The following is a 16,576-nucleotide window of genomic DNA, read 5'->3' on the forward strand; positions in this document are numbered from 1 at the left end:
TTCCCAACTAATTGTTTATTTATCTTTCCCTTGAAAGTCGATGAAAAAAGAAAAAAAAAAGCCATTTACTAGGAAGCATGTTGTTGGTAACCACTTAAAAAATGTCAGGATATTTGGGACACTTCTTTTTACAAAAGAAAATATGTAATTAGAACACATATTAACTTCAAGACAGCAGTTACCTTTTGTCAAGGAAAGGCAGAGGAATGAGGCTGTTCTTCAACTGTGTCTATAATTTTTTTTAATATAAATAAGGCATATTATCATAGATCTGAGCAATGGGTAAAAGCAATGTTCTCCTTTTGACATATTTAAAATAAATACATAATAATAATTCAGTAGGATTAAATAACACTATTATAATACTTGACTTCGCTAAATTGCCATCATCAACTGATGGACAGCTCGTGATTGTTTGACTGTCACTGACCCCATGGAAAGATCAGGACACGCTGTTATAGTTTATAGCAAACAACTCAATGGCTTTAAGGCAGCTTCACCGGTCACTGAAGACCTCACCCCTCTAAAGCTACACATTGCAACCATGCTAAAGTACATTAAATAACGGCAAGAGAGTCGGTCCACGTTTGGGGGCAGTATCTAGGGATGAGACCAGACACGAGCCAGCACTCAATCAAAGGCTTGAGAGGAATGAACACCCCTGGCCTTCAGCTAAACAAGGCCGAGAGCCTCCAAATAAACTCAGCGTGCATCTGAACTGGATTCGGCATCACCGGAAACGGCAACTCCCACTTGGGGCGCTGCGGACACACGAGTTAAGGCTGCCTTCCAGGAAGCCAAAAAAAAAAAAAAAAAAAAAGGGAGAAAGAGAAAAAGGAGGGATAGTGGGGAGCAGGCCCTCGACCGCCACCCACACGCCGCGCCCCCACCTTTTCGCCGCCCCCGCTGCTGCCCTTGGCCTTTGGCCGCCCCCCCGGTGGCCTAGCCCTCGGACCCTGAGGCCTGCCGGCCGCTGCCCGCTGGTGGGGACCTCAGGTGCGTACCCCGCCCCCGCCGCCATTAAAAGCGGGTGCTTTCCTTGGAACTTTCTCCTCCCGCGGGCCTGCAGCTCTGAGGGGGAGGTTTATGGAGGTCGCCCGCCCAGGCGCACAGAGGGAGGTGCCCCCTTCCCTGCTGGGTCAGCGGCCCGAACCCGGTTGCTCGAGGGTACGGACGGAGGAGTGGGGGTGGGGCGAGGAAGCCCTGTCGTTGGGGCAACGGTCCTACGCACAGAACGCTCATCCTTCTCCCTTCTGATTGGCTGGGCGGGGTGGTAGGGGAGGATGCTGCAAGCCACCGGCTCTCGGGGGGCCAGATGCCTGTGACATCAGGCCTAGTCTGACTTGTGCTTACGCGGGACTGTTGGCTGCATGAAGAAGTGCCTGATTGGTTAGGTGAGGGGGCGGGGCTTCCTCTGTTGCCTGGTAACTGCCCCCGTTTCCAGAGTGGAGGCGCCCCGACTCCGCCCCTCACATTGCGCGTTACCGCGTTACCGAGTGACCTGTGGCGTGGGTTTTGTCGTGGAGGTCAACCCGCCAGTCTCCAGAGGCCTGATGGCAGAAAGTAAACCCAGAGGGACTAAGAAGAGTTTCTGGCCCAGGATGGCGGTCCATCACTTATGGTTTAAAAGGGAGAAAAGTCTCGCAGGGCTGTATTTCCCTCCCTTCAAACCCTAGCTTTGCTGTTTAATAATAGCTTTATTGAGATATGCTATAAAATTCACCCTTGGAAGTTCGTAATTTATTGGTTTTTATTTTATTCATAGAGTTTTGCAACTATCACCACTATCTAATTCCAGAACACTTTCATTACCCGAAAAGAAATCCCAATTCTAATGGCAGTCGTTTCCCATTTCACACCCCAGCCCCTCTCAACCACTAATGTACTTTCTGTCTCTATGGCTCTGAATGTTCTGAACGTTTTCTGCAGATGGTTTGTTTCATTCTTTTTATGGATGAATAATCATTGTATTAGTACAATATTTTCATTTTCTGTCCATTTACGGCAATTTGGGTTTCCACTTTTTTTATTTCATTTTTTTACTATTATGAATAATGCTACTATGAGCATTTGTGTACGTCTTTTGTGTGCATATGTTTTCAACTCTTGGGTATATGCCAAGAAATGGAATACCTGGGCCAAGCTTTGTGTTTTAAGGGTAAAATTCTTTCACAGTTTAATTTCATGGTGGTAATTTGAAGTAAGCAGATGTCTAGGTATAAGGTTGGATATTGCTCAGAACTGCAGCTGAAGAATTAAGCAGCCTTTTCTTCCACTTGGAGAGGAAGGCTTGATCAGTGTCACTGGCCACCTTGCCTTTAGTGGACACAGGGCTTGGCGTCAGCTGCAGCAGGTGTTACTCTGCAGTGGCGATTTGGAGTGGATCACCACCGTTCTTTTCTTTTGTTTAGCCCCTGATGTTTGCTGCCTACGGCTCCGGGTCTTTGCCCGCACCTTCAGCCGGCACAGTTTTTCCCCTCCTTCTCAGGCTTCAGAACTTGCTCAAGTGCCCAGTTGTTGACTCTCTCTTGCCACGTGCTCTGGACCACTTCAAGGACGCCTGGCTTTCATTTTGCCTTTGTTATCTGCTGTTCATATCCATGCAGGTGCGCCTCACTTGAACGTGCAGGGGGCGGATTTTACTAACCTTTGTTTCCCTCTGCCCATCCTGCCAGCATGTATGTTTTCACATATGAGGTGCTCAGTACATTTTTGGTTGTTTTTTAAATTTTTATTAATGTATTTGACTAAGCTAAAGTTCTTTCCTATTTGTTAATCATTTAAATTTTATTGAAAATACATGTTATTTCTATTTCTTTTCCATACTCCTGTATCATTCCAGAATAGAAAGAATACCTTGTGGAATTTATTATTCTTTTTTTAAATTTCCAGTTTTATTGACATATAACATTATTTGTTGTAGGTGTCCACCATAGTGATTTGATAATATGAATGTATTGTGAAGTGATTGCTACAATAAGTGTAGTCAACATTCATCAACTCACATATTATAATTTTTTGTTCTTGTGATGAGATCTTTTAAGATCTACTCTCTTTGCAACTTAATACAGTATTGTTAACTCTAGTCACCATGCTACACATTACATCCCTAGGATTTGCTTATTTTAAACTGGAAGTTTGTACCTTTTAACCATCTCAATATGTTTCTGTTGAATGCTGAATTGTGGAGTAGGTGGCACCTCAGAAACTTGTTAATTAAAAAAGCAAGACCTCAGAGACTTGAAAAATTAAACTTTTAGGAAAGGAAAATTAGAAATACTCTAAAAAATAAACCAGGCCTCTTTTTCAAGATTTCAGAAGTTCAATAAACATAGTGGATGACATTCTAAGTTATGAAAATTATAAGTGATGGAAATGAATTCTAGATCAGAGATGAGCAAACGTTTTCTGTAAAGGGCCAGATAATAAATATTTTTGGCTTTGGCGGCATATGGTCTTGTCAGGTCTTGTCACATGCATACAATCCAGCCTTTGCAGGAAAGCAGCCATAGACAAGATGTAAATGAATGTGGCTGTGCTCCAATAAATCTTTACTTACAAAGTAGGTGGCAGTCTGGATTTGACCCACAGATTGTTGACTCCTGTTCTAGATGTTTTCATTGGTAAAATACGTCGAAAAGGCAAGGAAGTCCTCAAGGATTGCTGGAGAAACTACATGAGATTTGAGAGTATTTTTTAGTTTACATGTCTAGTTTTTACAGAGCAAAAAAGTAAGTATTATATAAAATCTGTGATCTAAATGAATGTTGATCATGCTTTAGATTTGAATAGAAAAGAAGTTAATTACCACGTAGACTTTGGGAGATTTTACTCTGTGACACAAGCTTTCATTGTCAAGGATTTTTCGTTTTATTAGGATGCAAAGATGTTTTTCTCAGGGAAATGTTCTTAGTGCGGGGAAACCCCATGTTAGCTTATAACCATGTTTCATTATTTTTGATATGTTAATACATGATGTGTTCTAAATTAAAAATATAAAAGACTAAGTTCCTGCTTTCATTTATTAAGGATACAAACAAAGCAATAATTATAAAACATTCATTTTTTTAATTATTGCTGGTATCCCAGTTGATACCAACTGAAAATATGATTCTGAGATCCACCTAGTTTAATTCTGCCTATTATTTTATTCTCTCAAAAACCAGAGTTTTGACATCACAGTCCTCTTAGGGATTACTGTGGTGTAATTAGCAGAAACAGTATCTTTACCACTGGCACTAACAGATATCAGGCAAGCAGTTTACTTTTGTGTTTTAGAGGAAGGCTTTGTTGAAGTCTTCTCTAAGGAAAGAATCATGTGAAATAATAGACAATGGAGTCACACTACGGTTGAGCTACAAAAATAAAATGAGAAAAATACCTCTTAAAATATTTCAGGTGCTTTCTGCCATCCCAATATAGGAGCATTTGACTTAGCAGCAAGCATGAGCTGGGAACCTGGAATATGCCAGTCCCTGCTTATATAGTCTTTCTGGGACAGGTAGTTACTGCTCCCTTGGATAATTTGGATGATGCTTGAATCTGCCTTTGAGTATACCTACTTCCGTTGTAAATAGGACTCTGCTATATGAGACCTTGTCTTTATTTTTTTTTAAACAGTATTTGAAGTAGTTTATTCTGAAAGATAATGGTCACGAATATCAGCTTCTTAGTCATCATTTTAAATATCAATAATATATTAAAGAGCTTTGGTTGTAGACTTATCTTTTGAACCGGGCCCATTTACCCACATTAATCCTTTTTTAAAACAAATATTTGCCTTATTTTAGATGAAAATTGAACACATGTTCAATATATTTAAAGTTTATTTTAAAATCTTTATGAGATGTCTATAGCTTCTGTGGAAAAATAATTTTAATATTTCAACCAAGTAATGCAGTTAATTTTTAAAAATACAAATAAGAAATTGGAAGGAAAACTCTAGTTTTGCCAATGGGCGTAGTTTGAATAAAATAGAAATCATTTCAACTTGTGCCTTTTCACATGAAATTATTTCATCTGAATTCTTGATGAAACATTCCAGATATTGATTCTCCCAAAAGGAATTACATAGTATTGACCATATAATTATTAAAAACAGAAATGAACATATAAATGACATATGTTTAGGTCAATTTGTAAAAATAATTTTTAAAAATCTGAAGCAATCTTGAACTTACAAAAAATTGCAAGTATAATACCAAGAACTTTTATTTTTTTTCTGAACTACTTGAAAGAAACTATCAACCTGAGGACACATCACCCCCAAATACTTTACAGTGAGTATTGTCTATAAACAAGAATATTCTCCTGCATAACAGCAATAATACAATCAAAATTAATCTTAGTACATAATAATCCTAAAACCTCATTAAGTATTTTTTAAGACTTTATTAGTTTATTTATAGAGATTGGAAGGGAGGGAGAAAGAAAGGAAGAGAAACATCAATGTGAGAAACATCAGTCCGTTGCCTCTCACATTTACCCTGACCAGAGACCAAACCTGCAACCAAGGCATGTGCCCTGACCTGGAATTGAACCTGCAACCTTCAGTTTGTAGGACAATGCCCAACCAACAGCCACAGTGGTTAGGGTTCCTCACTAAGTTTTACCAGTTGTCTCAGTAATGTTCTCTATAGCAAAAGGGAAAACATTTCCAAATCACATATAAAGGTCTTGTCTCCAGAATATATAAATAATTCTATAAATTCAATAATAAAAATAAAGAAGCAATCCAGTTTTTAAATGGACAAAAGATTGGAGCAGGCATTTTGCCAAAGATAATATACAAATGGCAGATAAGCACATGAAAAAATGCCTAGCACCATTACACATTATGGAAATGCAAATTTCAACCACAAAGTGATATCACTACCCATCTATCAGAATGGCTAAAGTTTTTTTTAAGCTGACAATTCCATGTGTTGACAAAGATGCCAAGCAGCTGGTGTTCTTACGTATTAGTGATAGGAACACTAAATGGAACATTCACTTTGGAAAACAGTTTGGTACTTTATTATAAAGCTAAAAAAAATACTTTTGATATGACCTGGCAACCCCCCTCTTGGTTTTTACACAAGAGAAATGAAAAGTTTGGTTGAAACAAAAGGCTACATGTGAGGGGTTGTAGTGGCTTTTTTTCATAATCATAAAAAAACGTACAAATAACATAAAAACTCTTTAACTGACAAAAAGATAAATTATGTTACATCCCTACAATGGTAAACTCACTGATAAAAAGAATAAGCTGATACAGTGAACCGCACAGCATGCGATTCCATTTGTATGACAATCTGGAATAGGCAAAACTGATCAGCTATGGCCAGAGGCTGGGGTGCATGGTATGAATTGAGTGCAGAGTCATGGAGGAGTTCGGGGGTGATGGAACTGTCTGTCCTATACTTTGGTTTCAGTGGTGGCTACAGACTTGATATTTGTCAAAACATATAAAGCTGTACACTAAAAACGGGTATAATTACTATATGTAAGTTATACCTTAATTAAAATTTTATGACATGAACAGGTATTTCACCTTTAATAATCAAAGAAATGAAACAGTTCTAATGAAGATCTGGTTTACATCAGTCAGAAGTATTTTTATAATATGGTAAAAATGTATTCCTTTACTTGAAAGAGTAAATGGTCATTTTGACCATTTTTCTTCTTGCTAAAAAAATATGCAGACATAAACAGCGTTTGAGCTCAAAGGTGACGTCCCACTTTGATTGCTTTTTGACACAGGTCATCAAGAGACCTTTGAGCGTGAAGGTTGTTTTAAGGACGCACAACATCATGCCCTCACTGTTTTTTCATTTTACAAATCATCCGCATAGGACCACGTAGGACCATTTTATAGGCACCTGAGAGGGAAGAGAGTGCTGTTTCCGGCCTCACCAAGGCAAGGTGAACTAGGACTGTCCTGGCCCAGCACATGTGGCCACTCTAATCCTGGGGCACCTGTCCCTTCGAGGTCCGTTTGAGGTCCTCTGTCGACGTCTTCGGTTTGCTCGTACGCTCCGCCGCTGTGGCCCCGGTCCCTGCTCCACCATGAGTCGCTGCACAACCCTGAACAGGCTTCCTCCCCACTCCTAATGCTTGCATGGCAGTGATTTTTCCCTTAGCGAGGGTGTGAGTATTAAATTGGATTAAGAGAAAAGCACTGGCACCTAGTATGTGTTCTCTGAGGGTTAATTTCCTTTTTCTTCATCCGGCCTCTTTTTTATTTCATTGGATTGATTGATTTTTTAGGTGATGTTTTATTGTATCTTTTCCATTACTATTTACCCCCTTGATTTCCACCTCCACCCACCTGATTTCATTTGATTTTTAAAAACAGGTTTATTTAGACGAAATTCATATACCATACAACTCACCCATTAAAGTATACAATTAAATGGTCGGTAGTGTATTCAGAGTTGCGTGGTCATCACCACAGTCAATCTGGAACATTTTTGTCACCCTAAAAGAAGCCCTGTACCCTGTAGCTACCCCACCCCTCAGCCCCAAACCACCGCTGAGATTTGTTTGTCTCTATGGATTTCCCCATTCTGACCTTTTCATTTGGATGGACTCATAAAATATGTGGTTTCCTTGATTTTAAAATGAGGGGACTCAGAAATGGTCAGAGGTGAAGGTGGTTGGTTTAGTGTTTCCTTCACAGAAGAGGAGCCTGGGTGCAGTCCACTGGGGTCAAGGTCAGTGGTCTGGGAAATGTACTACCTGGCTCTCGTGGCAGCCGGTTCTGTGGGGACCAGCGCATCGTGCCCCATGCGCCATAAGCTTGCGTCCGCAGCCTGGCCTGCTTTATGTACCTTTTACTTACAAATGTAATTAAGCCAGCTATGTCAGGGGCATAACATGTGTTGATTTTTGTATGCTTTATTTTAAAAAACTTTCTATGGTGTTAGAAAAACTTTTTCAAAGGAAAATTTTAATGCTAACTTGATACAGAGTTTGGCGAAATTTAAAGTGAGCTTTTATGCAGGGAAAGTCCTAGCAGGAAAAGAAAGGGGATTTTCTCTTCCCATCTTCAGGATGCAAACGCACTCATCTCCTTTTTCTGTGTAGGTGAAAGGGAATGTCGTATCTGGCTGCCATGTTGAAATCTGACAAAACATCATGGGATCAGTAAGGTTCATTTCCTTCCCCGCTTCAACTAGGAAGTAGTTAACATGCTTCTCTAGCATAACACCTGAATTTGCTTTATGAGGAGGTGATTTCTAGGTTTAGTGGAAAATACACTATATGAAAATTAGCATTTGTATACAGAGGTCTTGGAGTTACTTAATGTCTTTAAGGGTCAATTTCTTCAGCTCTAGAGGGGGTTTGAACCAGGTCATGTGGAGGACCCACCCAGCTCTAAATGAGTGTTTAGCAGGACACGGTGGGTTTCTGCCACTCACTTTCTCCTTACTTCTCTTGCACAGGAATCATGGCCCAAGTAGCAATGTCTGCCCTGCCCGTGGAAAATGAGGCGTCCTCAGAGAGCAGGATGGTGGTGACGTTCCTCGTGTCAGCTCTGGAGTCCATGGTGAGAAGGTCTACGGTTCTGTAACACGTGCCATGCTGGGTCACTGTAGAAATGACAGAACTGCGAAACACTTCACTGTCATTTTTAAATTTCAACTTGAGTTTTGCATGCTGTCTGTGTTAAGCATACCCTTCTTCATAGAGGATATGGGCTTGTCAGATAATTTGTTTAATTATCTTTTTTTTCCTTATATAACGGATATAATGATATAAATTTAAGCTTTCCAGATCTGAAAATGTAATGAAGGCATCTACGTTACCTTGTTTGAGAATATATTTTCTCTAAATTTAAAGGTAAATTAATGATCCACTTACATACATCTATTTATATCCAAATGGAAACTTTACCTTGTGTGAGAAAATTTGATGCTAAATTTCTATACCCTCAAAGTATCTGATCACAAAGTACTTGATTGATTAAAAAGGGAAAGCCACACACTTTATAAAAGTGGAGAAACCAAAGACAGCCCCTTAATCGAGTGATTCACGGGGCAGACTAACATCATGTGCCTCCCTCCGTGAGGCACTTAGAAGGAGCAGAACCACTTCTGTGGCGTTCCCACCAAAAGTGCACACCCTGAGTCTTGTGAGAAAACGTCATACTAGCCCAAATTAAGGGACATTCTACAAAATAATGGACTGGACTTATATAAATATAAGTGTCATGAAAGATGAGGAAACTGTCCCAGATGGAAGGAGACTGAAGAGACAGGACACCAAATAGAAAGTGTGACCCTGGATTGGATTTTTGACCAGAAAAATATATATGTAGCTATTTATTTATTTTTATTTTTCTATAAAGAAATTATTGGGTCAATTGGCAAAGTACCAAACACACACATAACACATCCACACATGCATGCGCGCACACGCACCCCTCAACCTATCATACTCAAACTGTAGAAAACCAAATAAAGAGAAATTTTGAAAACAAACTATGATAAATTGAATAATGCCTCACCCCCCTCCCCAAAGATGTTCATGTCCTCATCCTGAGCCTGTTATTAGAATATTACCTGATTTGGCCAAAGGAACTCCACAGATATGATTAAGTGAAGGCTCTTGAGATGGGGAGATTTTCTTAGATTATCTGGGGATAAATAAAACTGTTTTTCCTTTAAAAAAAACTTGGAATAAGTTTTATTTTTTATTTATTTCAATAAATAATGTTTTGGGTTTCTTCAGTTAAATATCCTGAAGTGGAGTTCTGGGTCCTTCTTTGTCTCTTGCTATAGCCTTTTTTTAAAAATATATTTTATCTGGTATAAAAGTATTGCTTTTTTGTTTTGTTTCTATTTTCATGAAATATCTTTTCCATCCCTTTATTTTCAGTTTGTGTGTGTCTTTTGATCTGAGGTGAGTGTCTTGTCGACAGCATATGTAGGGGTCTTGTTTTATAGTCCATTCAGCTCACCGTGTATCTTGTTTTTTCCTTTCTATTGAATTTATTGGGGGTGACACTGGTTTCAGATGCACGATTCGACAGCACATCATTTGTACGCTGTGTTGTATATTCACCACCCCTGGTCAAGTCTCCATCCATCACCATCTATCCCTTTCATCACTTCGTATCAGGGGTTCATGACATCAGCATGTCTAATCACTGGTGACATTCACCTTGATCACTTAGTCAAGGTGGTGTGGTGATTAATTTTATATATCAACTTGATTGGGCCATGGGATGCCCAGACAGCTAGATAAATAATATCTTCGGATGTGTCTGTGAGAGTGTTTTTTGGAAGAGATTCGCATTTGAATTTGCGCCCTGAGTGAAGCAGGTGGCCCTCCCATTGTGGGTGTGCATCATCCACTCTGTTGAGGGCCCAGCGAGAACAAAGAAATGAAGGGGGCGGAATTAGTTCTCTGCCTGCCTGTTGAGCTGAGACATTGATCTCATCCTGCCCTCTGCACTCCTGTCTTCAGACTTGGACTGGAATTTAGTCCATCAGCTCTTTACCTCTCAGGCTTTTGACCCACACTCCAGGCTTTCCCACAGCTTGCAGACAGCGGATCGTGGGGCCTCTCAACCAATTACATGAGCTAGTTCTTTGTAATAAACCTCGTATTATGTGTATAAAGTCTCCTATTGGTTCTGTTTCTCTGGAGAACCTTAATACAAGTAACATCTGTCACATTTCTCTGTTGTCAAGTTACTATTTTTCCCTCGTCGTGTCCTGTTCTGGGATGTAAGTCACTGTGCCCAGCCCACAGACAACAGTTCTCAGTGCTTGTAACGGTGAGGTGGCGTGGACTCCACCACAGGGCTTGTGGGAGCGTGGGCCCCTCTGAAGCACTGTTTGTAATATGTTTCAGGAACCTTAAAATAATTTATACCCTTTGACTGAGGTGTTCCACTTTTCTGATCCCATCCCATGGAAATAAACATGCACAGAAATATTGATGTTCTTGGTTGTTTATTATAGTATTGTTTATAATAGGAAAAAACTTTTTAATAATGTTATTGGTTAAACTGGCATATGGTGATTACATTGGGCCCAACTGGACAATTCAGGACAGAATATTATATATTCATTTTAAAATCATGTTTTTCAGGATCATAAATGCTCATTAATAATAAGCAGAAGGCCAACCTATATACAGCAGTATGATTCTAACTTTATTTTAGAAAATTGTATATGTATGTGTGCATATTTCAGAACATGAACGGTGGTTAATTCTGGATGATAGGGTTACAGGGGATTTCTTTTTTTCTGTGTACTTTTCTGTATCTGTTATTGATAAAATTTTTATAATATGCCTATTTCATAATGAGAAAAAGTGCTTTTAAAAAGATCTTTGCTACTGATGATGACCAAAGTAAGGCTACAAATTGGCAACTTCACCTGATACCAGAGTCTGTGTGTTGGGTTAACTGCTGAATTTTTAGCTCGTTTGATATGAACAGATCTGCCAGGAAGCGACAGAGCCTCGGTTCTGGGCTTCCCACTTGCCCTGACCCTCCCCCGGTCTTGGCCGAGTCCTAGCAATATGCGCATGTGTGTTTTTTGTAAAACTTGCTAGAATAAGGTATTTTAATCACATCAGTGAAGGTTGCTGTCTCCTTCTACTCTTTCTCTCTGCCACCGCCCCTGAAATAGTTTCCTGTGGCTGCTGTAAAAAATTACATCAACTTCGTGGCTTTAAACGACACCCATATATTATCTGATAGTTCTGAAGGTCAGAAGTCACAAAAGAACTTTGTGGGGCTAAAATTGAGGTGTCAACAGAGCTGCATCCCTTCTGGAGGCTTCCAAAGAGAATCTGTGCCCGGCATTTTCCAGCTCCCAGAAGCCACCAGTGCCCCTTGTCTTGTGGCCTCTTCCAGCAAGGGCACCGCTCTGCTCTCTGATTCCATTGTCACATCTCCTTCTGCCTCCTTTTTCCTTGTCAGGCCTCTCATGCTTACATTGGGCCACCCTGGATAATCCAAAATTATCTTCCCATCTCAAGATCCTAAATACAATCACATCTGCAAAGTCCCTTCTGCTATGTAAGGTTACCTGTTCACAGGCTCTGGGGATGAGGACAAGGACATCTTTGTAGGGCCATTATTCTGCCAATTGTATCCACTGTGTCCGGTGATGTTGGAGAGGACATGGCATCTTTGGGGTCTTGATAAGGGGAAGTTGGACTAGGGATCCCTTTAGTTTTAGTTTAGCAATAATTAATAATAATTATGTGGCTTGCTGTTATTTTTATATCTGGTAAGTTATTGATGCACATCTCAGTGCAGGAATAGTTTCAGGAATATTCCCACAGTCCTCTGTGTCCTCTCATCCAGTAACATGACAGCAAGAGACAAAGCCTGAGGTCGTATTGTGGTGTGAACATATCTGGGTAGTAGACATGAAACAAGGTCTTAAATGTACAGAGCCAAAAGCTCATCTGGAGGAAATTCTTCTACTTATTTAACAGGTAAAATCGTAAACAGGATTTGTTTTTCACTGATGCCTTTTCGAAACCAAACTTCTTTCTAGTCAGGAATATGCCCAGTAATGTAGCATATGTAGTTATAAATACACCAAATATTCTTTTAACTTTCTGAAAGAAAATACACAAAGTAGAATGTATCAGAATGCTTGTCTGGAGGCCATAAACCTGCAAGTATGTCTGTGCATGAATTTGCATGTGTTATGCATCCCTGCCATCAATAATAAAAACATAATCAATCATGTTGGAGGAAATATTAAATTATTAAAATGATATCTAAAAAATTATTGTCCCAGGAAGAGGCAGTCTAAGAATCTATAGCCAAAAGTGTAGGAAAAAAGATTCTGCACCCAGTTCCCTTGCATTGGGGCAGGTTTCCCACACCAACAAGCAATTCTCCAACCACTGCTGACGTCTTGCACTTCAACTCAGTTCTCACACTATCTACCCAGAGACAGCATCCAGTCTCACAGGTTGCCAGCTCAGTCCCCCAAGACTGCCCCCGCCCCCACTTCGGATGCCAGTTGCAGTCAAGGTTGTCACCGGTGCTTCTGATCTATCATATCTGATCTGTCATAAGCGGGGGTTCCTATGACCCCCCCTCCTCAGGTTTGATTAATTTGCTAGAGCAGCTCACAGACCTCACCTTTATCTCTTCACTTAGAGAATTCCAAGGGTTTTATGTGCCAGGAACAGTGAACAAAGACCAAATAAACCTATTTTTGTTGTAAATCACAATATCACAGGTAGTTAATAAAAATATGTTCTTCTTGCCCTGACTGGTGTGGCTCAGAGGATTGAGTGCCAGGCTGCAAGTCAAAAGGTTACTGGTTCAATTCCCAGTCAGGGCACATGCCTGGGTTGCAGGCCAGGTCCCCAGTTGGGGGCGTTCAAGAGGCAACTTATTATTTCTATTGCTCAACGATGTTTCTCTCCCTCTCCTTCTCTTTCCCTTCCGTCTCTCAAAATAAAGAAATAAAATCTTAAAAAAAATATGTTGTCCTCTGGGTTTTATGATGCTTATGGTATTAGCTTGATAAATTTGTTTTTTTTTCCTTGGTGATTTTTCTCATTCTAAATAAATAATTAATTTTGTACCTGAAATTTTGTATTTTCTTAAAGCACACCTCTGAGGTCCTACAAAAATCTGGATCTACCCTTGAATAAAACACTTCATTCTTTGGATTTCAGTGCAAAGAACTGGCCAAGTCCAAGGCAGAAGTGGCCTGCATCGCAATGTATGAAACAGACGTGTTTGTCGTGGGAACTGAGAAAGGACGAGCTTTTGTCAATGCCAGGACGGATTTGCAAAAGGATTTTGCAAAATACTGTAAGTGTTAACAGTTTCATCCTTTGCATTCATAAACCTTAAAGTATTTACAGGCAGGTCTTATGTAATGTTTTCCTCTAAGATATTATAAGCATTGTTCTAAAAATCGTTCTGACATATCTCCTTTGACGTGGCATACCAGTGAATAGATACTTAACACTGGCAAGTCCAAGAAACATTGTCATTGTGTTTTGTAGAGGGTCTGCAGCGGGGCTCAGGTTTTGTAGGCTAAATACGAAGCACATAAAGTAAATTGTCTTTGATTTCTAAAATAAACCCACATTTAAAAAATACTCTTATGTTGCTCCTTCCCAAAGGAAAGGGTAAAACTCCATCAGGGCTTATTAGGTATTATTTTTGGTTAACAACCATTATTCTCCATTTCCCCTTTTTTTACTATGGGACTTTCAAGCCTTCAGTATGCCAATATGTGTTGCAAATGCCCAGGGACATTATGTAGTCTTATTCTAGGGAAATGATACTCTCAGGCAACTGTTTTCACCCTTTTTCATTTCATGGCACACATAAACTAATTACTAAAATTCTGTGGCCCACCAAAAAATACAGTTTTTGCTGATCAACATAGGTATAATTAACAAAAATGTAGGTATAATTTTGATTCATTCACACTGGACAGCTATTGTTGTGTTGGCTATTGTCATTTTTCAATTTTACAGTCTAAGGGAAAAGAGGTCGATGCCCCTAACTAAACAGTCAGGTATGGCATGTTTTAAAAAGTCTTGTGACATACCAGTTGAAAATTGCTCCCCTAAGGTGTTAAAACCTACATTTTGTATAGTGATTATCTGTACCACTGTAGAACATCTACCAAGTATTGAGTTAGCAATTTTGTATATCCTGGAATCAAGATAGGGGAAAAAAAAAAGTTTAATCAAAGGGTAAGTATAGAGATAGCTATACATATAAATATAGATATATAGGCATGTAGATGTCTCCAAGGATTGGCAAAGGCTATATACACACACACACACACACACACATATGTATATATGTGAGTGGATCTTGATGTATTTTTGTGCATGCATATATATATGTATAATCTTGATTTGATAGATATACATTTGTTTTTAATTAAAATTATGTATATATAATTTTTTTCAAGGACGATGCCTGGGTCGTGTTATGTGCCCCACACAGCATTGCCTTTGGTCAGGCTGAAGGAGCCCCGATCTGATAGTCTGGGGGAGATAGAGGCGAACACAGAGCATGACTAAAATTGGAAGGGCCTTAGAGATATACAGAGAGCGGGCACACAGGCTCCTTGGGAGACTTGTCTCAGAAACCGCAAAGGCAGGACACCTTACCAGGGGGCTCAGGGCCTGGGGAAGAGACCTTGATGCTACTTCGACATTAAGAAACAGGCTGAGCTGGGACATGTCCACCAGCTCCCTTCCCACTCACAGGAGACTTTCATGTACATATGAGATTGATGAATTCAGATTGACTTCTAAAACCAAAACTTAGGGTCTCTACTATCAAGAAGATAGATTGACAAATGAGGCAGTGAATATGGTAAGTATGTGATTGGTAAACAAGAAGAATATTCTCCGTTCATTCGTATCAGCTGGCAATTGGATTTCTAATGCTGAAATTTAATTAGAGTTTTTTTAAAGTTTCACAATTGCATGCTAATTTTTTATACATAGGGCTATTCAAGTTTTTTTTTTCCTTTTGTACCCATTTCAGTAAACCTTTTTTTGTTATTTGTTTTAAATTATGTTTTATTGATAATGCTATTACAGTTGTCCCATTATTTTCTCCCCTTTATTCTTCTCTGCCCTGTACCCCACCTCCCACCAGCAGTCCCCCAATCCCCCCTGCCCTAGTTCATGTTCATGGGTTGTACATGTAAGTTCTTTGGCTTCTCCACTACCTGTATTATCCTTTACCTCGCCCTGTCTATTTTGTACCTACCATTTATGCTTCTTATTCCCTGTACCTTTCCCCCCATTTTCCCCCTCCCGCCCACCTCTGATAGCCCTCCATGTGATCTCCATTTCTGTGATTCTGTTCCTGTTCTAGTTGTTAGCTTAGTTTGTTTTTGTTTTCTTTTAGGTTCAATTGTTGATAGTTGTGAGTTTGTTCTCATTTTACTGTTCATAGTTTTGATCTTTTTCTTAGGTAAGTCCCTTTAACATTTCATATAGTAAAGGCTTGGTAATGATGAACTCCTTTAATTTCACCTTATCTGGGAAGCACTTTATCTGCCCTTCCATTCTAAATGAAAGCTTTGCTGGATAGAGGAATCTTGGATATAGGTCCTTGCCTTTCATGACTTGGAATACTTCTTGCCAGCCCCTTCTTGCCTGCAAGGTTTCTTTTTAGAAATCAGCTGAGAGTCTTATGGGAACTCCTTTGTAAGTAACTGTCTCCTTTTCTCTTGCTGCTTTTAAGATTCTCCCCTTATCTTTAATCTTGGGTGATGTAATTATGATGTGCCTTGGTGTGTGCTTCCTTGGGTCCAACTTTTTTGGGGCTCTCTGAGCTTCCTGGTTCTCCTGGAAGTCTGTTTCCTCCACCAGATTGGGGAATTTCTCCTTCATTATTTTTTCAAATAAGTTTTCAATTTCTTGCTCTTCCTCTTCTCCTTCTGGCACCCCTATGATTTGGATGTTGGAACATTTAAAGTTGTCCCAGAGGTTGCTAAGCCTCTATTCATTTTTTTGAATTCTTGTTTCTTCATTCTGTTCTGGATGAATGTTTATTTCTTCCTTCTGCTCCAAATCGTTGGTTTGAGTCCTGGTTTCCTTCCCTTCACTGTTGGTT

The 16,576-nt window shown here is 39.7% G+C and overlaps 1 protein-coding gene across 1 annotated transcript in view; it reads left to right on the forward strand.

Moving 5' to 3' along the window:
- Positions 1-901: 901 nt before the first annotated feature.
- The window catches only part of LOC129083758 (general transcription factor II-I repeat domain-containing protein 2B), a 69,489-nt gene continuing 53,814 nt past the window's right edge, over positions 902-16,576 (forward strand). Inside the window, exons 1-3 of the mRNA XM_054589702.1 lie at positions 902-996; positions 8,427-8,530; positions 13,651-13,789. Coding sequence (XP_054445677.1) covers positions 8,432-8,530; positions 13,651-13,789 — 238 coding nt within the window. The 5' untranslated portion in view covers positions 902-996; positions 8,427-8,431. The remainder of the gene's footprint in view (positions 997-8,426; positions 8,531-13,650; positions 13,790-16,576) is intronic.

The sequence above is a fragment of the Pteronotus mesoamericanus genome, unplaced genomic scaffold, assembly GCF_021234165.1.
Source record: "Pteronotus mesoamericanus isolate MK-2021 breed Mesoamerican mustached bat unplaced genomic scaffold, CSHL_Meso_final scaffold_167, whole genome shotgun sequence".
In the NCBI taxonomy this organism is placed as follows: Eukaryota; Metazoa; Chordata; class Mammalia; order Chiroptera; family Mormoopidae; genus Pteronotus; species Pteronotus mesoamericanus.